This window comes from Mustela putorius, unplaced genomic scaffold (genome assembly GCF_011764305.1).
Source record: "Mustela putorius furo isolate JIRA1106 unplaced genomic scaffold, ASM1176430v1.1 tig00000721_pilon_pilon_pilon, whole genome shotgun sequence".
Taxonomy (NCBI): Eukaryota; Metazoa; Chordata; class Mammalia; order Carnivora; family Mustelidae; genus Mustela; species Mustela putorius.
Window position 1 is genome coordinate 2,593,382 of NW_025421456.1, and position 25,022 is coordinate 2,618,403.

General features: G+C 35.4%; 1 protein-coding gene across 5 annotated transcripts in view; it reads left to right on the plus strand.

The window, feature by feature from the left end:
* The first annotated feature begins 1,240 nt into the window (after positions 1 to 1,240).
* Positions 1,241 to 25,022, plus strand: part of KIAA1109 (KIAA1109 ortholog) — a 220,928-nt gene continuing 197,146 nt past the window's right edge. For 3 of the 5 annotated variants that reach the window (XM_045083613.1, XM_045083614.1, XM_004747974.3), the window contains exons 1-7: positions 1,242 to 1,502; positions 3,219 to 3,304; positions 9,231 to 9,299; positions 16,675 to 16,804; positions 20,573 to 20,689; positions 21,677 to 21,755; positions 23,015 to 23,079. In XM_045083613.1, the coding sequence (XP_044939548.1) occupies positions 16,708 to 16,804; positions 20,573 to 20,689; positions 21,677 to 21,755; positions 23,015 to 23,079 (358 nt within the window). In that variant the 5' untranslated portion in view covers positions 1,242 to 1,502; positions 3,219 to 3,304; positions 9,231 to 9,299; positions 16,675 to 16,707. The other 2 variants (XM_013053923.2, XM_045083612.1) reach the window with 2 other exon arrangements.

A 25,022-nucleotide genomic window follows, 5' to 3' on the forward strand; every position in this document is an offset into this window, starting at 1 on the left:
ATTGAAATTAATTTCTTTGCAGAGATGGAGAAATAAACTCTAAGGAGGTAATTCAAGTAAGGGTGGTAGGAGTGTCCTGGTAGAAGGTGGAAGTAACTAAAATAGGTGCATGTTTTTCTCTTTTTGGCTTTTATCCAGTCCTTTCATAACTCACTTCTGCTAGGGCCTCTATTTCCTTATATGCAATAAAGGTTAATATGGTATGTCATATGTTTAATCTTTTCTGGATTTATTTTATATTTGGTTTCACATCTGTTTAAAGGTAAGAGTAAAACTCCCACTTGAAAATGTTAGGAGATATGGTACGGTACTTCAGCTCAGGAAGGAAGTCAGAAGGGAGAATAAGGTATACAGTAATGCTAAAGAGCGTGAACTTTGGTGCCACATTTCTTGGGTTCAACCCTAGCCTTCCAAGTTATTTAACCTCTCTGTACCTTAGTATTTAAGGTGCAGTTTGGCAAGGTATTTGACCTTCCTTTACCTTAGTTTTTAATTTATGAAATGGGAATAGAAGAGATAATGAGAGTACCTATCTCCCAGGATTTGGGGAGGATTAAAATGAATCAATAAAAAGTGCTTGAAACAGTGTCTGGGCCATGCTTAACACTCTCTTTGCTATTGCTTCCATATCACTGTGTGCATTTCTAGTTGTCCACATCTGTCCCGAGCAATCCCAAATCTTCCATAGAGCTAAGACTGTTATCCACTTTCCTCTTCTTATTACAAATTGTACATAAAAAATGCACAATATATCTGAGATAATTCTCGAACTCCAGAAAGTCGTTTGCCTTGGTTCACCCGCTAAAAAATATGAAGTCTTTCTCTTTAAAAATGGTGAGCATCAAACCACTTTTCATTAAAACAATAACAGACTCGATTGATTCAATATAGTTTCATTTCATTCAATACATACAATGTATTGATAAGGTCATAAAAGTATTACTCTCTATTCCTAGCGGATTCATTTCACTTCATAGCATTAGTCGGATTCTCCTTTTTGTCTGCGTTCTGTTCTTTTCTGTGCGTCCCTGTCTCCCGGCCTCAGGAAGGCGTTCACTGACGTTCCCTTCGCAGGAGAAGCGGGTGATTTTTTTCAAGCCAGCCCCAGACCTGAGCCTCAGGGCCCAGACTCCACCCCCAGCCCGGGAAGGTCTGGGGGAGGGAAGGAGAGAAAAGGAAAGGGGTGGGACGCCGCAGATTCTTGGGTGGGGCTTGGATGGCGTGCCGGCGTCGTGACGTGTGACGCACCAGTTGGCGCAGTCGCAGTGGCGCCTGGCCGTGGCTGGGACCCCTCCCATCCTTCTCCGCCCCTCTGCGTCAGTGGCTAGGGGCCCCTGGCAGCACCTGTGGCAGCTGGCCGGGGTGGCGGGGTTAGAGGGTCGTGGGCACCGGCAGAGCTTCGCGGGCCGGGTCCGGCTCGGCGCTGCTGCCACTGCGCGAGGCCTTTGGCGTCGCTCGGAGAGAGGCCGGAGCGGTTCCAGGCCGCCCCGGCGCTCGCCCAGGTGAGGGGACAGGGTCGGACTGGACAAGGGTTGGGGTGAGCAGCAGTTTTCCGTCATCTCTGGAACTCAGCCTGGTGGGAGACTGGAGGTTTGGCTTCATCGCTGCTGTCTGTTGCGGTGTCGACCCATTTCTTAGTTTCTGATACAGCACCGGGACCTGTAGACCTGGTGCAGGAGGTCAATGGGAAGGCCGGGAAGGGCCATCGTAGTCGGATTGCTGGGGGCGCGGACACCGGAGCGGCCTCTGTAGATGGTGATAAGGCGGGTGGGCGGCGCCCACTTGCTTGTGTGTGGACTCCGCGGGCGGGAAGGTCAGTGCACCTGCAGGCTCCGGCTTTAGCCCTTGGAGCGGCTCTGGGATGCTTCAGACCCGAGCTGCTTAACGTAGTTTCGATTGACCAAAGGCGGTGGAGCCTTAGAACTCCCCTTTCCAATTAAGGCGTGGGGTGTTTTGTACTCAGCATTGGCGCTTGCCGAGTCTGCAGTATGGAAGAGTACATTTCAGCGGAAACTTCTTTGGTCAAAGGAAGGTGAAGGGAAGTTGATTTTCCTTCCGCAGAGTATCGTGTTCCACCCACTCTCCCACACCTAATTCCCATTCCTATTGGCCTTAGTTTTGACAGTAGAAAGTTGGGGACGCTTGTTAAATGGAAAGAGTTCTTGTAAATTTCCTCCAAAAGGAAATCTTTTTTTTTTTTTTTTAACTGTCCAGTTGTGTGAGTTAAGTTTCAACTGGTTTCATGTTGCTGCTTTCCGTCTCTGCATGGCATTGAAGCCTATTTATTCCAAATTAACCGTAAATATTAAATATAAAAATAGATGAATTAACCAGAATATTTATCTTATATAATTGTTGAGTGGTACATATTTCATATGCATGATATCTCATTTAATCATCGTAACATTCCTATCATGTAAAGCCTATTATAATTTCTTCACAGATAAACGCACAGGCCTAAAAATCAACTTGTCCAACGTTAAGAGATGTGATTTAAACCAGCACTCTGACTCCAGTTTACAGTCCCTTAATCAGTATGCCTATCATCTCCCAAGTATCTTAAGAGTTTGCAAAGTAGTTTTCATTTGATGAAAAGTGTGCCAGTTGCTTGGAATAGGAAGGGAACTGAGGCATCATTCTTGACAGCAAGGACCCAACAGTTTGAGAGAACAACCTTTTCAAAGCCACACGTAGAGAGAGACAGAGAGAGAGAGAGAGAGTGTGTGTGCGTGTGTGTGTTTTAGTATTTTATTTATTTAGAGAGCGCATCTGGGGGTGTGGCAGAAGAGAGAACATCTCAAGCCGACTGAGTGTGGAGCCCAATGGTGGGGCTGATCTCATGAGACTGAGATCCTGACCTGAGCCACAACCAAGAGTCAGATGGTTAACTGACTGAGCCACGCAGGTGCCCCTTGAGTATGTTTTAAAGGTAAGATTTAACCTCGACAACCCTCTAACTGCCCAAATCATGCTGTTTCCATGGGTGTGATGGTTTGGAAACGTTTAGAATGGTGTAGTTTGGAAACTGTGTTCTTATTCTAGATTTAAAAGTATTTCTTGTTTGGAAACTTTAAAGTAGGAAATGCAGTTTTGGAGTAACATTAACAACTTTCCACATGTGTGCATTCTCACGCATGTAATCAAATAATTTAACCTGAAATGGTGGAAATGCTGGTAAAGCTAGACTACCTTGTATATTGGTTAAATATTTTTTTCAGGTTTGTTAAGATGAAATGCTGCAGGTGGACCTTCTGAAGATCAGGAAGGAAGAAGAACAACATTGCAGACTCTGAAAAAAAATTGGGTAAATATCTTTGCTAAGTTTTAATTTTTTTTAATTTTTTAAAAGATTTTATTTATTTATTTGTCAGAGAGAGAGGGAGAGCACAGGCAGGCAGAGTGGCAGGCAGAGGCAGAGGGAGAAGCAGGCTCCCTGTGGAGCAAGAAGCTGGTTGTGGGATTCCATCCCAAGATGCTGGGATCATGACCTGAGCCAAAGGCCGCTGTTTAACTGACTGAGCCACCCAGGCATCCCTTGGCTAAGTTTTTAAAAATCTAATTTTCAATTAAAGCTGTGATAGAAGAAATCTGACTTTGTGCTTCAGTTGTGTTTTAATTGGCTTAATTAATGGTGAAGGAGTGGGGGTTTGGGGGATGTATAACACGACTTGCCATTCATTTTACCTGGCTTTTGAATTGTTGATACCTGACTGACAATTAAAGCAGCTGGTTTTCCCTGGAGCAGATGATCTAAGAGAGAGCAAGGAGGAGGCTGTGATGCCGTTTTTGACTTAGTTACACACCGTTACTTCTGTCATCCTCTTTTAGAACCATATCAACTAAGTCCAGCCCACACTTGAATGGGGAATTAATTAAGTTCAACCTCTTGAAGGGAAGAATATTAAAGAATTTTTGGACATTATAAAACTACCGTACATCTTTTATCAATTGTCAAATTCTTTAGGGTCAAATAAGCTCTTTCAGAGTACAAAAATATAGCCTTTATGACCAGGTGAGAGAAAGTTCTAGAAAAGTGGGGAGATGGTTAAGTCAGATTTGGCTTACTTTATAATTTGCCCTTCTTTGCTGCTAATCAGGCTCCATAACTTGATGTGTTATCTCCTAAGGTTATTTTTTTTTTTTTTTTAAGTGCTTGTTGACCTTTGATTTAATGGAGGATCCTTTTAGGAGAAAAAAATTTCATAGTGGAAAAAATATGAATTTTTTATAACAAAATATGAATTTTGGTAGCATTCTTATTAGCTTGTAAATGTCGAGTTGGGAGGAAGGAACTCATTTTTCATATAAAGAAACTGAGAACAAAGAGATAATTATTGAGGCCATGTCTTAACTGTATTTGTACTCAAGCTTCTCAATGCCATAGTTTCTCATCTGTAAAATGGGGAATTGTGAATGAGTAGTTATTTGTGATGATTAGATGAGTAAATACACAAAAAGTGTTTAGAACATTACCTAGCATATAGCAAGCATTGAATAAGTGTTATAGTCCTCATTATGGTAGCTATATTTTTATTATTTTTTAATACCATGGAATGAATATTTCAAAGAGTAGGAGAACATTGACCAAAATATTTAAAGTTTAAACTTTAGATTATTGATTTTATTGTACTTTGTCACTTTATATGTATATGTAAAGTGTGTTTCTATCTATATCAATTTTTTCCTATTCATATCCATTTAAAATGCTGTGTCTGATATCACCACTAGTATTGTATAGTCATATCCTCATAAAAGTCCCTGAAGCAGCTTGTTTTGTTGTTGTTTCATATACATGAAAGCTCACTTTCAGTTGTAGCAATTCTCAGCTCACAGAAATTGGCTACTAAATGGATCTTGTGGGCTCTTTGGGTAGCAACATGCTATTCAAAAATATTTTCTTTGTACTTGATATGATGAGAGTGTTGGTAAACACAGGTGGCCAGTTTCTTTCTCCTTCTCCCCACATCCAATGACCCTATTTTGTTGGGTAAGTAGTTTGAACATGTATTTGGGAGGGTTTTCTGACTGATGTGAGTAAGGTAGATGATAGAAGTTTGAGGGCCAGACAGGAAAATGGAAATAGTTTTATTACAAAAATCCTATAGAATTTTACTTTTTGATGCTTTTTACTGTTATACCTTCTGGTGTATTTTTAATCAAAATGAAAAGTGATATGTTGAATTCTTGATTAAAAGAATTAAAGAAAACTTGCAGAGTGTATTCACTAGTCAGTACAAAAAACAAAGACAAAACCCCATAACCAGTGTATGGGATGTAGAAGTTGGAGGATTAAACCTTTCACACAGCAGTTACTGTTGATCTCTTTGCATAACTGACCATATCAAGGAATATGTTGAAGGTAGTTATTAGTTCTGGTGGACTATTAAAAGTGGGTTATATTTAAAAATCATGGTTTCTTCTAGATTTGGAAGTTGAAGTCAGTTCTTTTTACCCTATTCATAGATATGTTTTCTGGAGATTTTTTAAAGAGATTCGTTTTGTTTCGCTTTTGCTTTTAATAAGTATTTAGGAAAATCAGCCTAAATTTCTGGTTATAGAAGTCAGGTTTTCTAAAGTGCAACATTTTTATTGAATGATATGATTACATAGATGTTGAAAATACTTCCATGCATAGTATAAGGAACCATTTTTGTTGCATAGATTACGATGTTAAAAAGTGCATTTATTTAGTTTGCAGATTTGTAGTGTTTGGATTGTCACTCATCATATCTAAATATTTCTTTAGCAACAGTTTGCCTGTTGACTATTGTCTTTTGGTATATAATCTGCTTCTAAGAAACATGCTCACTGGTATTTGTAGAACTGTATTATTCATATTGACTTAATACTTTTTGATTGTTATTTATGCCAACTAATTATAAAATTCTGTTATTTAGATAAATACATATATTTTTTCTTGTATATTGTAAGGAATGAGGTGCAGTTTAGTCATTGTTTATTGGTATGCATTTTATTTTTTAATTTTTTATTTTTTTAGCTTTCACCTTTTTTGTTGAGCTCAATTTCTTTAAAAGAACATTAATAACAGGTTAGCTATCACTTTTGTAATGTGTTTCTTGTCAAGTACTGTACTGTGAGTTTTATGTTTGCTTTGTGTTTTTAGTGCCTTCAGCATCTCTTCAAGAAAGAGATGGCCATGTGGAAACAGGCTCTGAGATGTAGTAACTTGCTCAAGCTATATCATGGCTAAGGAAGGAATTAAAGGGATAGAGTCAGCTTTCCATTTCAAATCTGGCTTTAAAGACTACTCTAGTTCTAGGGTACCAGATGATTTCTGTTATTTCTGGTAGAATGTTATTTTACCACTTAATTCTGTTGGATTTTAGAGTTAGTTATTAATGAATTGTGTTTGTTGCACATAGAATTCTGGGACTAGAAGGGACCTGGAGTGACTCTTTTTAGGTAGAGAGGAGTTTTTGGATTTCTGGTTTGTCACAAGAGGATAATTATTTATCTTGTTTGTTTAAATGAACAGAATAGGACATTATATATTTTTGTTTGATGTGTACAAAGTTGCTACCCTGACCAAAAGTGTTAAGGAAATTAAGTTTGCTTTTGTTGTCCACTATCTCCTTTTTAAGATTTCCCCCATCTTCAGGAATCTTGGGCCTTTTGGGATACCCTTGGATGCTGCTTGTTAGTGAGAAAAGTAATCCAGTGAGTTAATTTACACTAATAACATTTGGTAATAATTAATGGTAGCTATTACTGAGATGCTTTATTTTGGATTTTAAGAGCGATTATTGGTTACTACTCCATTTAAAGGAAAAGATGGTATAATTTTAGGCCTTGTATCCTGATGGGTAAAATTTTTTAGGCAGACAGGGCTTTCCAAATCTCTATATGGTTAATGGATAATAACAGTCTTTTAACTACATTCCATTACTATCTTATAATGTAAAATTTACATATATATGTGAGATGTCTAATTGCAGTAGGTACTTCTCTATTTGTGTTTGTGTGCTCTATTTCTGTAGCATCATGGGGTTGGAAGGAACATCACAAAGTCATTTGTTTCAGGCCCTTTATCTTTAGATTGGTGAGTGGTCAGTGTTCTGTATGAATAGCTCAGATGTTCTAATCATTCTTGAAACTTCATTTTGGATAAAAATGTTGTGATCTGATTTATGTTTTACTTTTGTTTTGGGATGTCATTATGCCATAGTAGAGATAGATAGTCTTTTGTGTTGGTATTTACTGAGACATTTAGGTCAATTACCTGGCTTCTTAATTGTAAGGAGGACATAAATGTTTTTGAAATGGACAACTTTACAAAAGTATCTTAAGATAATTGTTACGTATGAGCAGAAACCAAAGAGTAGCTGAAAAACGTAAGTATATTTTTTTATGACAGTTGATGTAGATGAGTAAAATTTGACCCAAGGGCAAGTGATGCAAAAGTATGTGTAAAGTGCATACTTTCCAGAATTTCTAGTATACAAAGTGCTGCTATGTTCTAATAGGTGTTATAAATTTGATTTTCCAACTCTTAAAACCCATGAAATTTCTTTTATAGAAAAAAAAACTAATTAAATCCAAAGAACTTTAACATAGTGATCTAAAGATATGTGAATACCTTTTTAGCCAAAGCATTGTGCCTTCATTGCTGTGTGAGAAATTTGAGAATGATTAAAACTTTTTATATTTGGCATTGAGTTATTAAAAAGTTGAATATCCTCTTCTTAAACTCAAGCAAATGAAAACCAGATTTTCTTGAGAATGAAAAAGATCATTTAGTAATCTCTTTGGCCTTGGGTACATTGGGAATACTCACTTATTTTTGGCAATAGTGCATAATTATGTACTTTTAATTTTTTTAATCTTGGTATTATTTTTTGAAGATTCTATTTACTCATTTGACAGAAAGACAGCTAGGGAGGGAACACAAGCAGGGTGAGAGAGAAGCAGGCTCCTAGCTGAGCAGGGAGCCAGATGCAGGCCTCAATCCCAGGACCTTGGGATCATGACGTGAGCTGAAGGTAGATGCCTAACTACTGAGCCACCCAGGTGTCCCTATGTACTTTTTATTTCATTCATTTCTGAAACAAGTATTCAGGGACTGCTGTATACAGGAAGTTGGTTGGATATGGCACTTAAATGAATAGGGCAAACTCATCCTTAACAACAGCTGCCTAGTTGGGGGACAGACTTCTAAAATGATAATTACAATATGATATGCTAAGATACAGGTAATCATTCAAACAGCCTTTCTTTACCATTTTCTATATTGCCAGATATCCTACTGAAGATATTGTGACTCTTCCAAATCTTAAACTTAATACTGAGAAATCCTTAGCTATATTGTAGAATTTTTTTTTTTTTTTTAAAGATTTTGTTAGAGAGAGAGCGAGAGAGAGAGCACAAGCTGGGGTGAGGGGTGGGCAGGGGCAGTGGGAGGGAGAAGCACACTCTTTGCTGAGCAGGGAGCCCAATGCCAGGCTCAATTCCAGGACCCTGGGATCATGACCTGAGCTAAAGGGAGATGCTTAACTGACTAAACCACCTAGGCGCCCTCAAAGATTTTATTTTTATTTATTTGAGAGAGAGAGTGAGAAACAGAGAAAGAGAGAGAGAGAGAGATCAGGAGCAGGGGGAGGGGTAGAGGGAGAAGCGGACTCCCCACTTGAGCAGGGAGTCTGATGGGGGCCTGGATCCCAGGACCCTGGGATGGTGACCTGAGCCAGGGGCAGACGCTTAACCGAGCCACCTAGGTGTCTGCTGTATTGTAGAATTTTTAAGCTCATATTTACTGAATGAACAGCAGAAAAATAGCTCTACATTATCATGCAGCTGTCTTAAGTATATTGCTCCAAAAAATCAAAATCAAATATATACTTTCCCTTGACAGTTCCAGGGAAAGCTCTGGTTCTTCATAACTAGGTCTTCTCACATTATAGGTAATACTATACAGACTTATTCCTGCTTAAACCTGATATAGGTTTAAAACCTTCTTTTTGAAATCTTGTGTCAAGTTATGGGGTGATACCTCTTTTAGAGGAGTCATGCAGCCCTGGAAGAAGGTAAACCAGTGCAGCGAGGTTTTCTTGAGAAGCTGTGGGCAAGTGCACAGATCTTCCAGTTCCCCCCATTCCCCTTTTCTGAGGTAATCAAATAATTATGGCTGAGGTAGAGTGGAGTTGGGGGACACAGGGGTAAGCTTTGGGGATGAAGGTTCTCTCATCCATATTTCCTTTTGCCTACCACCCTAGGGCCATTCTTCTGACAGCTGTTATAAACACAAATTAAAGACGGAGAAAAATAGAAGAGGAACAGGAACTGTAAGTAATGGGATTAGAGCCAAAAAACTGGGAGTAATATATAAATTAAAAAAGAAAACAGAAAAAATGGAATGAAATAGAAGATGTTTTAGATAAATATGGATTTGACTTTTTCAAGAATATATAGAAGCCATCAGATTCACTCATCTTTCTGTCACCAAATCTCTCTATATCTGGGTCTTTCTTTTCCTCTTTCTTCTTGTTCAGATAAAGGAAATGTTTCTCTTTCTGCCAAACCCAATTCCAAAACCTGGTGTATATGTGCCCTGAATTAAAGCAAAATTTTAAAAAATACTAAATATTTAATACCGTGTCCTTTAAATTGTATGATTTCATGATCTCTTTAAAGTACAGAATCGGGGTGCCTGGGTGGCTCAGTGGGTTAAAGTACAGAATCTTTTTTCATGTAAAAGAAAACTGTCCTTAGATTTAATAGGACTGGTAACAACAACAATAACAAAAAAATAGTGCTTTAGTTTGGGTATCGTCAGAAACAAAACCTGGGTAAGGATTCAAGTAAAGTTAGTTTACTTGGAAGTGATCATAGGAAACACTGGTAGGGGAAGAGGAAGTAAGAAAGGAAAGGGACTGAAGTCAATAAAGGGCATTATCCTAGCAGTTAGTGCTATGGGCATCTGGAACTCATTGCCATTGGTAAACTCTCAGAGACCAAATGAAATACTTCTCTGAGTTATCCCAAACTAAGAGCAAGGAAGCTGTAGGTGTTCATCTAACACTTTACTAGCCATCATTGACATTAACTCTGGCATTTCTGGCTTGTCCTGATTATAAGCTGAGATGTTTCTGCAGTCCAAAAGCAATCCTCAGTAAGATGTTACAGGTGTTTATAAAATGAGCATTCTTGTATAGAGGTAAATGCCAGCAGTATCTGGGTGTGATGCTAACGCATTGGTTGCTATTAACAAATATTTATACAGTGTATTATTTACTATGGGCTGGTGATATTCTAAATGCTTTACATTTATGAATTCATCAATTCTCACTATTCAGCTCTATGACGTAGGTACTGTTAGTATTCTTGTTTTACAGATGGGTAAATAGAACATGCAGAGGTTAGGTAACTTGCCTGTGGTGACACAACTATAGTGTTAGGACTATTAGTTCTAACTTACATAGTCTAGTACAGAATCTATGCTCTTAATCCATATAATGGCCTGTTTTTGAAACAATACAATCTGAAGCAAAAAGCTTGTACTGCAGCTCATGACGCTGAAGTCAAAACCTGAGCTGAGACCAAGAGTTGGATGCTTAATTGACTGAGTCACCCAGGCACATTCCCCCTCTCCCCCACCTTATTTTTTTTAAGGATTTATTTATTTATTTGAGAGAGAGAGCACATAAGCTCATGAACAATGGGGGTTGGGGGAGAAGAGGGAGAGGGACAAACAGACTGTGCTGAGCAGAGCCCATGGGGCACAGTCCCAGGACTCTGAGATCATGACCTGAGCCAGAATGAAGAGTTAGACACTTAACTCATTGAGCCACCCAGGTGCCCCTTTTTTAGGCTCTTTGATTCTGTTTTTCTTTGATAACTGTCTCCTCCTTCTCCCTTACCCAATCTCTTTCCATTTAGTGTTCTTTACCTCTTTCATTGATGGCAGCTTACCAGCTGCCCCTTTCTAGAACAGTATAGCTATTCTTCCTTCCATTTTTATACTTGAGGCTATCAAATCAAATAATTCTATCAAAGGTATTAACTGATTTTTCTGATGTTGTGATGAAGTTTGAGTTTGACATTGGTCAGTATTTGCATTTTAATTTTTTAACAAGATAAGCATTTAAGAACTGAAGAAAGATATGATGGTAGAATGACAGATGACTAAGGTTTTTTTGAGTTGGGAGACATCTATTTCTTGGCCATATTTGTGAGGACAGGCCATGAGATACATGCTTGGGTAAGAAAAACCTCTTTCTAACCTGTCATTTTCTGTCTTCCAGCCACCACTTTCCCTTTTTCTTTTTAAATTATGGAAGTATTATATGCCAATTCTAAAACATTTAAACACTAAGTATCAAGAGTAAAAGTTAAAGTCCTGCTTCACTGATTCTTTTCCTTCCCCCCAAATCTTTCTCACTGTTCTCTCTAGAGGTAACCACCCTGGCTTTGCTAGTGTTTTTGCAGATTAGAAAAGTGTACATGCATGCACAAACACTTCATGTATGTGCACATATATATGTATATGTGTGTATATAGGATGTATACATATAACATACATAATAGTCTTTTCTTTTAAACATAAGTGAAATACTATACATTTTGTTTCTCAGTTTGCTTTTTCCCTGCAAACATTACATATATTCTGGACATTTCTCTTTATTGGCCCATATAGAGTCACCTCATTCTTTTAGAAAGGTTGCATATTATTTCCCACTAAAATATACCATAATTTATTTAACTTTTTTCCTATTAATTGACATTTTTTCCAAATTTCCAGTATACTCTATAATGTTGCAGTGATTGTCCTTGAAAAATTCTTATTGTGGCTGAGGATTTCTGAGAAAGTCCTAGAAATGATATGTCCAAGTTAAAGCATACACATTTTTGTAGTATCTGATAAATTATTCTTCCCAAAGATAGTTTATGTCTATCAACTGCATATGAGTGCCCATTTTCCCACATTTTTGCCAACATAGTTGTTTGCAGTCTTTCTCATTTTCACTTAATATGACTACTGGGTGATAAATGGTGATTGCTCCCATTTCTAGTGATATTATCCACCTTTGTAAATTGACTATATATTTTGCTTATTTTTTCACATTATTAAAAATATTAAGATATATTATTAAAAATTACTATATTTTAATATACTTATAATATATATTTATATTTATTTCTATGTAAATATATATATGTTACATTTACTAGATTATTAAAATACTAAAATATATTAAAATATTATTCCTATTTTTTGGTACTGATTTGTAGGATGGCCTCTATTTTTGAAGGTCCAAATTAATATTTGGAATTCTGTCTCTAAAAGTGTTAATGCAAGTATTAGATGTTTGATAACTTTATTTTTTTTATGCCTGTGAGACAGAAATAAAACAGTGTGAATCTAGTATTTGAAAAGATTTCACAGGTAATTCATTTTGAAAAGTAATCTTGGAAAGGTATTTTGTAAACTGGGATAGTTGTGGTTGTATTAAATTGGGAACTTTGATAAATCTCCGGTTTGTGCATATTTGCTTGAACCATTTCACATTTTCATGCTTTTCTATGTATGTCACTAAAATAATAATTGTCACAATTGCTATTCGAATGTGGACAGCAGTTTTGAAGTAAATATGATGGAAAAATGAAAAATATTCAGGAAAAATGAAAAGAATGTAGATGAATCATAAAAATATTGAGAGAATTTGCATTGAAACATGTAGATCAGTGTTATTTTTCTTATGTACCAGATAAAAATACCATTTAAAATGATGTTACATTGAACACAGTGGCTGTGTTCAAGGTACTGTCACTGGTATTGTTGATACAAAGATGAATAAAATAATCTTTATTGGTCATAATCTATCAGAAGAGAGAGACAAGATGGATTAGGTTCAGGTTATGCATCTTTGGTGGTAATATCATAGAAGTGAGGCTATGTTCTTCTGTTAAGATGGTAGCTACATTTGCGGTAAGTGAGCATAGCATAATGCCTGGACAAATTGAGCCACTGTGTTGTACATCTGAAGTGAAAGTAACATTGTATGTCAACTATAATCAAATAAATTAAGAAAAGGAGTGCACAGTTCTGATTTATCTTAATATTGATGGTGTTTACTTTCTTTGAACCTTAATTAAATTTCACAAAGTTCCTGTTTCCCCCTTTGTCATTAATAATTATTTTGAGGGGAGTTATTTTGAAGTGATATGAGAATCCTGTTGCTTATCAAAATTTAATTGATTATATTGGTAGGGACGCATAGATTCTTTTTATTAAATGGGTTGTAATCGAGTACTTGTGTTTATTTTGATACTTAAATTGCCCAGGTTTTGCCACGGGGAGCCTCTTCAAGCTTGTTTCTTTGTCCTTTTGACATGTTCCCATCATTCAGGTATTTCTTTACCTTCTGGAAAACACAAGCTCATCTTGACTTTCCTTGCCCTATTTGTGGAATCAGCCATTTCTTCAAGGAGCCCTGTTTCCTCTTGATAGAAAATGTTTTTAGGAGCAAAGTTCTCTGTTCATTTTAATTTTGGTGCTGCTCCCAGACCCTTTAATGAGCACATGTATATACATACATACTCATGTTTGTAGCCACATTTATTTCTATATCCACCTATATTGAAAACTATAACTCTAGTTCGTATCAAACACCATTGGATTAATTTTGATGTTCTTCATTTATGTATCCTTCAACAGTGAGAAAACTGGCTTTTATTATCCTTAACATATTTACTTAATTTATCCCCTCCTCCATAGCCTGCAAGAGCTGTTTCCTAGGTGTGTGCCATCCTTATCTTGCTCCCACATCAACACTACTCCAGATTGCCCTTCTGCATGGAAGCACTATTTATTTCTTTGGGGTCTGATGCTTTTCTCTTGGGTTCTAATGCCCTGCATCTGGCAACCTGCCTGCTCAGGCTCCAACATTTTAAGCTGATCTCTTTCTTCAGCTTCCTCTCCCAACCACTGATACTCTCTTCCTTCCACTTAGACTCTAGCACCCTGTGCCTGACCTCTTCCCTACAAGTATGGTCTCCTCATCCTGCTATGGTTTTGATGTCCTCAAAAACTGCCACTGTTTCCCTAGCCTCTTCATCACACAATTAGATACTTAATATTATTGGGCTCTGACATCCCCCTATGCCACTGAGACTCCTGTCCATCTTTTCCCCAAATGCAGATGCCTACCTTACTGTGCTTTACCTTGTGGATTTTAGACTGAACCATTGAGGGAAAGAAAACAACCAATTTGTTAATCCATCAATTGCTCCATGAAAAATATGCAGTAGAGACCTCTCCATTAAGGAATTCGTGGTGTACCATGTAAACAGTGTGGTTAAGCATGCAGCCCCAGTTCAGTCTGGATTCTCTGTATCCATGTGGCTTTGACTTACTTCCTTTTCATCAGAATGTCTGCTTCTTACCCAGGACTTTTATTAAGTCTTAGCCTTTACTTCAGTACTTAATCAATGCGTTGTTTTAACTATTGAGCCTTTATCTGTTGATTTCTCTTAAAGCTTTTGCATTAACTAATAACTGGAAAAGCTTTGATTAAATCTGTGTGATACTGCCATTTTCTGTCTTTGCAACCTGAACACCCTCTTTCTCATTCTCCTTGGCTGTGGTTCTTATAGTAGTTAGTGGTAGAGATTTTGAATGAGATCTTTAGATCCTCTTGGTAGATAGATCATTCTCCCTTGGATTTGATTCAAAACAGATCAGCTTTTTATATAGAAACCTGAATACCAGGATACATCCCTCATGAAACATCCCCAGGAGTTAGTAGGTGATCTTTTCATCAGCAGTGGTGTGGTGATGTATTATAAAATCCTAACAGTAAATATGAAGTAGGCACAGATATTACTTTGTAACATATAAGCTATTAATTTTAGTTTTGAATATAAGCCTTTCCAGTGTTTTCTTCCTCTTAAAATTTATATATATATATATTTTTTTTAGTTTAAAACAAAAAAGGAAGAAGGAAAGAGAAGTTCATGTTGTAAAGTTAGCCCCCAAATTTTAAGTTGCCAGTTGGTAGATTTTTCAAAGCTTTGAACAGCGTGAGAACACCTTTTTCTAGTTTTGAGATATAAATGACAAATATTATATTAAGGGTATAACCTGATTGATATGAATATATATTGCAAAATGACTACCATAGTAACCACCATCACAGCACATACTTAATAACTTTTTTTTATCTTGTGATAAGAACTTTTAAGATCTTTTCTCTTAGCAACTTTCAAATATATAATACAGTATTGTTAACTATAGTCACCATAGTGTACATTATATCTCCAGAAGTTATAGCTGGAAGTTTGTACTTTTTTACCACCTTCACTCATTTTCCCTACCTCCCCACCTGGGGTCACTACTAAGCTGTTACACACTGTGAGAACATTTTTTTACTCATTTTCTAAAGTGTAGGGAAAAAAAGTTTATTGAAAAATGAAAACATTTGAAAATTGTTTTCTAGTTCTTTTACCCTCAGGTTTCCCTAACACTAATAAACCTTTTGTTGTTGAGCTTTTTTTTTTTCTTTTTTTTTTTAATGAGGTGTTTAACTTGCCTTTGAATTGCTAACATTTCAACAATTTAGAAATATGAAACATTGTAATCTGGCAATGTTGTCTAATCCAGTTTTTAAACTTGTTTTGTGATCTCTGAAGCTAGGACTCTGGTGAGTAGGGAACATTTTTAGGAAGTTGATAAGTCAGCTGTACTGAATTTCAACTAGAAAGTTGTCCTTACTTATTCTTCCTGTTTTAAAATCTGTTTTTCTTGTTTTCTATAAACTCACCTATGCTATTTGGCCTTAAATAATCATTAACCATGTCACTCTCTTTGTGATTAAGGCTAGTTTTTGTCGTCGTTGTTATTTTTTTTGTATTGTTTTTACCTTTTTCCTGATTTATCATAATAATTTTGTTATAGTTAATTCTGTATTAACATGAGGGATAATTTTTAACAGAGGGATACTTTTCTTGTTTCTTTGATCATAAAATAAGAACTTTTATTCCTTTTTACTCATTTTCAGTTCATCTAACTCTCAATACATCTAAATATTCATACTTGTCCTGCTGAAGTGCATACACACACACACACACACACACACACACACACACACATTCTTCACATGTCTGGTCACAGTTTGATAATTTTTGTAATTCATCCTGAGTGTCTTATAGGAGTAGATCTGCTTCCTGACCAAACTCTACTCAGAGTGAATCCAAAGTAGGAAGGTTGTTTCCCCATGAAACAATGGGAAATACAGAGCTGATGGAAGTTAAGAGGTATTAATATATAAATACATTTAGTGTTAGCTTTTGAGACAAGTGTAGATGAATTTGTCTAATGTAGATCATTAATACTTCTTATTGTTGAGATAAATATATTTGATTAGATTTAGTCATTATGTACCTCATATTTGGAGTATAGTAACTGAACCCAAGTCTCTGCTTATTCTTAGAGTGGTGAAATCAGGACACTAAAAATGTGATAACATTGTCTTACATTTTATATAGAAATGTGGATGTGCTTTGTTGCTGTTTGTTGTATATTTTTCATTCTTACTGAAGGAACTGGAATGGGGTTTGATGAATTTTCACTTTTATTAAATTCATCTTTTTTCCCCTTTACATATTTTTCATTTCAGTTTAATAAATCTCTGATTCTAAAGCTAACTTTTGAACTCTTAGGCCTTTAGATGCTGCTCTGGAAAAACTTCAGTAATGGATCAAAGGAAGAATGAGAGTATTGTCCCTAGTATTACTCAATTAGAAGATTTTCTTACAGAACACAACTCCAATGTTGTTTGGCTCCTTGTTGGTAAGTAGAATATATTTTCTTATACTTTATTATTTATCATGTATGGATTAACAACTGCCAAATTTTAAGCTATAGTTAGCTGAAGTTGAAATGCTTACAATACCATTGGTTTATTTTCAAATATTTAAAAATTTAAAATAAGGTTTTAATCGATATTTCTGTGAATATTTGCTCTGGCAAATGCTCTGGAGGGCTGTTTTTCTTAGGCTGCCTCGTCTGACTTAGGGGAGGTGGGAGGAGAAGAAAGACATTGCACTTAGCTTATCTTTCCTGTCTCAAGTGCACTCCTTCACTGCCTCCCATCTCAACACACACACACACACACACACACACACACACACATTTGTTTTATTTTAAAAGTAATAAATCCCCATTTATATGATAAATATATTTTATAGCAAAATAGAATATATATGCCTAATTAATGTCATCTTTTTACTTGCTCTTTATAAGCTTGACTTTGGGCTCTGCCAGTAAAAATTTCTTTTTGTCTAATATTCCAGCAGTTTTCTAGGCTCATAGAAAGAATACAAAACAGTGTATAAATCAGTGGCAAAAAAAGCAGGGGGAGATATGAGTGAATAAATGAATGTGAACAAATAATGGGGGAAATACAAAATACTAATCAAGAAAGGGAGAGGGGCACCTGGGTGGCTCAGTGATTAAGCATCTGTCTTTGGCTCAGGTCATGATCCTGTGATCAAGCTTTACATCCGGCTCCCCACTCAGTAGGAAGCCTGCTTCTCCCTGTCCCATTCCCCCTGCTTATATTCCCTCTTTGCTGTGTCCTTGTCTGTCAAAAAATAAGTAAAAAAAAAAAAACCCAAAAAACAAAAACAAAACCTTAGAAATAAATAAATAAATACATAAGAGGGGATAGAACATTGTAGGCTGTTATTGTCCAGGAAGTTTTTGTGGAAGAACAGTATTTGGTTTGAATTTCAGCATAATAATTAGAAAGGTAGAAGGGGAATTAGGTTAAGATGGGGTAAGAAGGGAAAGAGAGGATAATGGTATTTATTGAACATCTTCTGTGTGCCACATATCATTGGCATTTTGCATATGCTGTCTCACTTAATGCTCAGAGAAAACTTATAAAGGCAGCAGACTTAACTTGTGGAATTGAATTAAATAACTTATACAGGTAACATAGCTGTTTTTTTGAGTTCATGCTTATGCTTCTTTCATGACACCACAGGATATGTGGTAAGGAAATGGGTAGAGATGAAGTGTCTATAGAAGGAATTATTATTGTTGATGATTTGTACATAGGATTGGATTACCATTTAAACTTTGAGTTCTGTTTTCTCTATTTGACAGAAGTGAGCTATTATAAATTATCACTAATAAAAGCCAAAAAAAGTAGGATGAAATGCAAAACATTAATATGAAATAGAATTGCATAAAAGCAATGTTGAAAATTCTCTTTTGGTTTAATTAAGGGTGGAATTCTTATTCTTACCTATCAGTCTCTTCTCTTATCACCTAAAATTTATGACTTTTTTCTGTTGTATACAACTCCTTTCCTTAAGGACAAAGCAATAGCAACAACCAGAAAAACACTGAGTGAGTGTTTACTCTTGCTGTTCCAGTAAGTGGCCTTATGACATTGAAGGGGGTTGGAAAACATGATGCAGTGTAAAAGCCACAATTCTCAGGTTGTGTAATATTAGAAGCATACTTTCTAGGCAAATACCTCTTGCCTTTGTGGTTGGCCCACCGTAACCTGCTTTTGACACCGTGATTTACAATAAAAATAAGCACAAAATGCTTGTAAATTTAAAACATAATGACATATTAAAATCACTATGTTGTATATGTGAAGCTAATGTAACATTGTGTGTCAACTATCCTTCAGTAAAAAAAACCCGTAACACTTTTTACAAAGAAAAAAATAATGACATATCATTAAAATAACTTTTCTATAGAATTGTTCTAAAAATAATTTTTGTGGGCAAATCATAGCAGTTGCTACATCAGAGTTATTACTATTAGTCTAAGTTACCCTGAGAAAATGTATTTTGACTCAATGACTGCTTTATTTTATCCACATTAAATAACTTTTTGAAAAAGTTCAGAACTTAATGTGATATTGCTAAGTGATTGTACATGCTAAATTGCTTTGCGTTACTTTGTCTTAATTTAGAAAATAGTTATACTTTTAAAATAAGTAAAGGGAAAGTTATTATCAAAAAATGCTTTCTTATGTTTTATTTTTTGTATATTCATGCACTAAGTTCTTTTGAGAATAGTCCAAATTCTATAGGTGATGATAGACTTCTCACGAAAAATGAGTCAAATTTGAAACATCATTTACTGTAGCATATTCACTGGCATTCTTTAAAAGTAGGTTATTGTCTTATGAATTATAATAAAATAACATAAAATGGCCTGTTTAATATAGATATACCTTTAAGTAGGGTAAAATTCTCACTTCTTTCCATTTTTTTAAAAAAGCAGAAATTATTGATTTAGAAGAAAAGCACTACCTTTTCTCTGACTTAAGAAATCATTGATTTTCTTCCTTTTTATTTTGTTTTATTTTATTGTTTTAAAAGATTTTATTTATTTATTTAACAGACAGAGACCGCAAGTAGGGCAGAGAGGCAGGCAGAGAGAGAGAGAGAGAGAGAGAGAGAGAGGAGGGAAGCAGGCCCCCTGCCAAGCAGAGAGCCCCGATGGGGGGCTCGGTTCCAGGACCCTGAGATCATGACCCGAGCTGAAGGCAGAGGCTTTAACCCCCTAAGCCACCCAGGCGCCCCAATTTTCTTTCTTTTTAAATGACTATAACTTTTAGGAGGTAACATGGGAATGAGCTTTTAGTCTGATAAAGGTGGGTATTTTTTAGAATATTCAGAAATACAGGCTTTCTCTTTCCAGAACATCTTCATATATGCTTATTTATTTATTTATTTATTTATAATATTTTATTTATTTATTTGACAGAGACACAGTGAGAGAGGGAACACAAGCAGGGGGTAGTGGAAGAGGGAAAAACAGGAAAAACAGGCTTCCCCCAGGGACCAGGGAACCTGCTTCGGGGCTGAATGTGGGGCTGGATGTGGGACTGGATGAGGGGCTCAATCCCAGGATCCTGGGATCATGATCTGAGCCAAAGGCAGATGTTTAATGACTGAGCCACCCAGGTCCCCTATCTATGTTTAATAATAAAGAGTACAAAAAAATGAAAAGGGAAACAAAACAGGAAGTATTTCTTTTTTTCTTTTAAGCGAGAATGCTTGTATGTGAAAATCAGGGGTAGGGGGGCTCGGGAGGAGGGGCAGAGCTGCAGGGGGAGAGAGAATCTTAAGCAGGCTGCAGTGCCTAGCATGGATCCTGAAGTGGGGCTTCATCTCACAAGCCCTGAGATCACGACATGAGCCTAAATCAAGAGGCAGACGCTTAACCGACTGAGCCACCAAGTCGTCCCTGGCAGTTTTTCTTTAATTGATCTTATTGGAATATATGCTTCTCTGGCTAATGAGTAGAGAAAAATGAGGAAACTTGGATAACGTAGAATCAACATTTGGTATTAAAAATCCAAGTATTAAATTGTAAGAGGACATATTATCATGTAGAAGTAAATACATTTGGTATTAAAAATCCAAGTATTAAATTGTAAGAGGACATATTATCATGTAGAAGTAAACCCTGTCATTTCTAATTGTAATAAATGAACTTTTACTAACAAATTTTTGCTGAGATATTAAAGTGATTGTAAAGGAAACGTATAGTGAGATTCTTTTGCATTTTTTTCTCTCCCAACAGCTACCATTTTATCCTGTGGATGGATTATTTATCTCACATATTATAATTCTCGAAATGTTGGTCTTATTTTAACATTGGTTCTTAATAGATTATACAAACATGGCTATGTCCATATTGGTAAGTTTGAGTAACAGTGAATGTTTTTCTTCTGCATAATCTTGAGATATATATTATAAATTTATATTTTATAAGTGATAGTAGCTTTATAAATTTATCTTTGTGTCATGAACATTAACCTACCTGGAATTTCTCTCACACAGCACTCTATGACTTTATCACTTGGTTAGGTTCTTTACCTCATTCTTATAAGTATTTCTATATTAACTTCTGGATTTTTTTTTTTTCATATAAAAGATGCTTGTTAAAACAATTGAAAAATATAGGCACATGTAAAATATGGAAATAGAAATTTCTCAGGATTCTACTAATCAAAGAAAGTTTCCAGTGTTCAATGAGGTTTTTTGCTTTTTTTTGTTTTGTTTTGTTTTTAGTAACCTATACTTAAAAAATCTATAAGTTGGAAACATTTTGTGCATTTCATTTTGTACCCTGAGTTGTTCATTTAAGCTTCCAGCTACTCATAATGAGGAAGTTTGCAGATATGAGGGTCTATTTGGAACAAATATGCTTCAAAAAGCCTTCAACCAGTGGGAAAAGGGGTGAGAGGTCACTGTCTAGAACCATTCTAACCTTTATACTTCTTAGAGGACATAAGTAAAATTTCTCTCAAACAGAAGTCATCTTCCACTAATTTGAGGCAATGCCTGTTTCCTGGAGTCAAAGAAAATAATGGAAAAAAGTGGTGAATTAGTCACTGCTTTGGGGTTTATTTAAAGTTGTGCATAATTAAGGGAATTATTCATTGAAGCAGCTATTCACTGTCTTCATATGGTTATTTAGTAACTCAGTTCATAGTGATAGTACTTGTACTTTTTGATATACTTGACAAAAGAGCAATAGAAAAGGCTGTAAGGGTATCAGGAGGGAGTTAAGAGAGAACATTTAATTATTGAATAAATTGAATGCTAAGATTATTTTAAGCTTTAGTGCTCACCCTGGATCAAAACAATTCCATTAATCACTTTTTTTTTACCCCCACAACAGGGTCCTTCTCTTTCTCTGTTCTTTCTGGAAAAGTCATGGTTCGTGAAATTTATTACATTACAGAAGACATGTCTATTAGGTAAAACAAAAAACAAAAAGCAAAAACAAAAAAACCCTAAAAACAAAAACTCTTTTTTTTTTTAAATTTTTTATTTTTTATAAACATATATTTTTTTCCCCAGGGGTACAGATCTGTGAATCACCAGGTTTACATACTTCACAGCACTCACCAAAGCACATACCCTCCCCAATGTCCATAATCCCACTCTTCTTAAACTTGAAATATTGTAAAATGTTTTTCTCATGATATTTTATTTAATATGATTTGCTTTTTCAATTAAAAACATAAATCAAAAATAATTTTTTTTGTAAATCATATCTGGTGAATTGATGTTTAAAAATATTTTTATCAGTAGATTAATTTAGTTAAGGTTTAGACTGGCACAAAGTTTATCAATTAGCAATTTAAAGAAATGAATGATTTCATTTCATTCCTAGATGAACACGAGAGCCATTAAATTATCTGACCATTTTTCTTGTAGAATTCATGGTGGTCATTTGTTACATAAAACAAAGATCAGGGATGCTGATAACTCATCCATTAGCTCCTTTTAGGTAATAAGTTTTAAGAATTGTTTAGTATCTCTTAGCTCCTCTAATTTTCGTGTAAGGAGGAAACACAAATCTGAATATAGGAAATGACAGTATGTTTGATATGTTCTTTCTTCTGTAGGCCTTGAAAGAAAAGCTTACTCTATTTTTGTGATTATCTTAATATTTGTTACTTAGAACTTTAAAGTTTTAAATGAGTTGAGAGGTGCTAGAGTTTGGCAGTACTCATACCTCACTTGAAACAGTGGAGGCACTTTCTTTGTGAGTCTAAAATTATTTTGAAAAGAAAAGTGAAAAGTAAAGGTTGAGAGGCTATAAGTTCATCTTTTTTGAGGCATGAGGTTATATATGATTATAGAGATGAAGGGTTATCATTAAAAGTTTTTGTTAGCATCCTAATGTCCCCCTTTTAAGATTTGGCTTTATGTTTATATAGTTTTTACACCATTTAAAAAGTATCATTTATAAAAGAAAAATCTTTTGTTAGCACTTTATTTTCCTATTATGTATGATCTGGTATTAAATTTTACCTAAATAATCTAATTTAGAGCTGTGTAAATTTTTTTTTCCTTTTTTAACTGGAGATTATGAAGCATTTATGTATACCAGTGATCTGTTGAAAATTTTCTGTATTTGCATATTCATTATCAGTTATCTGATTTTTATAGTAATTAAATGAGTAAATTGTTAACTGAAATTTTCATTTTTGTAATTTATCTTGCATAGAATTCAAGATGGATTTATAATTTTTCGGTGGTGGAAAATGTATAATCCAAAGCAGAAACAACATGGTGAGTTTTCATGTTTTTATGTATTTGAAGTCTTTAATTATATGATCATTGTTTTCCTTTATGGACATTAAAATATTTCACATTTTATAATAAAAATATTTTTAAAAACTTTAACATTTATAAACTCCGATATTCTCATCAGTTGGCTGAAAATTCTTCAGCAGCTTTCCTCTTGCCTGCTTAAATTTATTTACTTAAGCATATTATTTATTCAGGGTTATCCTCAGTATGACCCTTACCCCCATCATCTTATCTCCTATTACATCTATGGACCGTAACCCATTCTGTGGTTAAAATGAATTTCTGGAAGTCTTTAATCATCAGTTAAGATGCTTTTCTTACTTTTCAGCTTCTCTGCCTTTATTCATAGTCCAGCCTGACACTGCTACTAATTCTCACTTATCTGCCATGTTAAGGATGAATAGAAAAGAGGAAATGAAGGTTCTAGATTCTAACAGTTCTGTTTTTATCATTAGAATTTTATCACTTTAGGATTTTCTCCCAAAGTCTTCATTTCACAGCTCTATATGTGTGCTCCTGGGCCCCTAACCCTCCTACTCGACATTAATCATACCAGTGACTTTGAGGAATGTAGATCTTGACTTTATTGCCTGGAATAGTGGTTCTCAAACTTTTCGGTCTCAGGAACTGTACATTCTTCTAAATTACTGATGACCCCAAAGAGCTTTTATTTATGTAATTTATACTGAGATGTACTGCATTCAAAATTAAGCCTGGGTGCACCTGGGCAGCTCGGTCTGACTCTTGATTTCAGCTGAGGTCATGGTCTCAGGGTTGTGAGACTGAGCCTATGTTGGATTTTGTGCTAGGTGTGGAGCTTGCTTGGGATTCTCTCTCTCCCTTGCTCTTTGCCCCTCCCCCTGCTCACATTTACACATCCACACTCTCTCTTTAAAATAAATGAATAAAGTCTTTTAAAAAATTAAGCCTGATAACTACAGAAATATTTTTGATTTCATTAAAAATATCTATAATAAACCCATATGTATTAAAATAAACACCATACTTTATGAAAAATAACTTTTCTAAAGCAAAAAGAAAACCAAATAGTAAGAAGAGTGGCATTGTTTTATATTTTGCAAATCTTTTTACCATCTGGCTTAATAGAAGATAATTGGGTTCTCACTTCTGCTTTAATGTTCATCTGTTGAAGTGCCATATATCATATAGCCTTTAAAAAAAAAACTCCACGGTCCACTCATGGGAGAATGATGGAGAAAAAGTTGAACATCTTCATATAATAATACTATTAAAATAGTTTTGACCTTTGGTCCCTAGAACGGATGTTGGGATCCTTGCAAAGATCCCCAGACCATACTTTGATAACTACCGCTCTAGAAGGTTTTCGCTGGGTCCTTGGAAAGTAGTGTCAGAAGATGATGAGACCCTTCTACCTTTTCTTAGCTACTAGGACTGTCTGTATTTCTGGCACCGCACATTAGAATTCTGAAATGGTGGTTAGTGTCTGTAAAGCCTTGGAACTTTCCAGTTAATTTTTTTTTTTTTTTTTTTTGATGGGTTCACTCAGGAATCTTGCTGTCATTTATAACTTGCTTCTATGGAAAAATAAATTTAAAGTTCCAGAAAAGTTTTTAAACTTACCACAAGACTGAGGTAGCCTAAATTACTTTTGAATTCACTGTTCATTATTATTTAGTTTTTTTTAACTGTCATTTCTTTGCTCCCACATAGCTTTTCCCCCTTTAACATAATACATCATGTACTTCTCCTTGAAAAGACTGGCATAACTTGATGACAGTTTGGCATCTATAGAATTAATGAAATCAGAAGGACTAGAAAGAATGGGCAGATTTCATGTCTAGAAAGTTTTCTAAAAATTGGATTAGAGTTGATTAGAGTTTATTAGATAATTTGAGTAGGAGTTAATTGATTTCATATGATAAAAGTATTCTGTTCTTAGT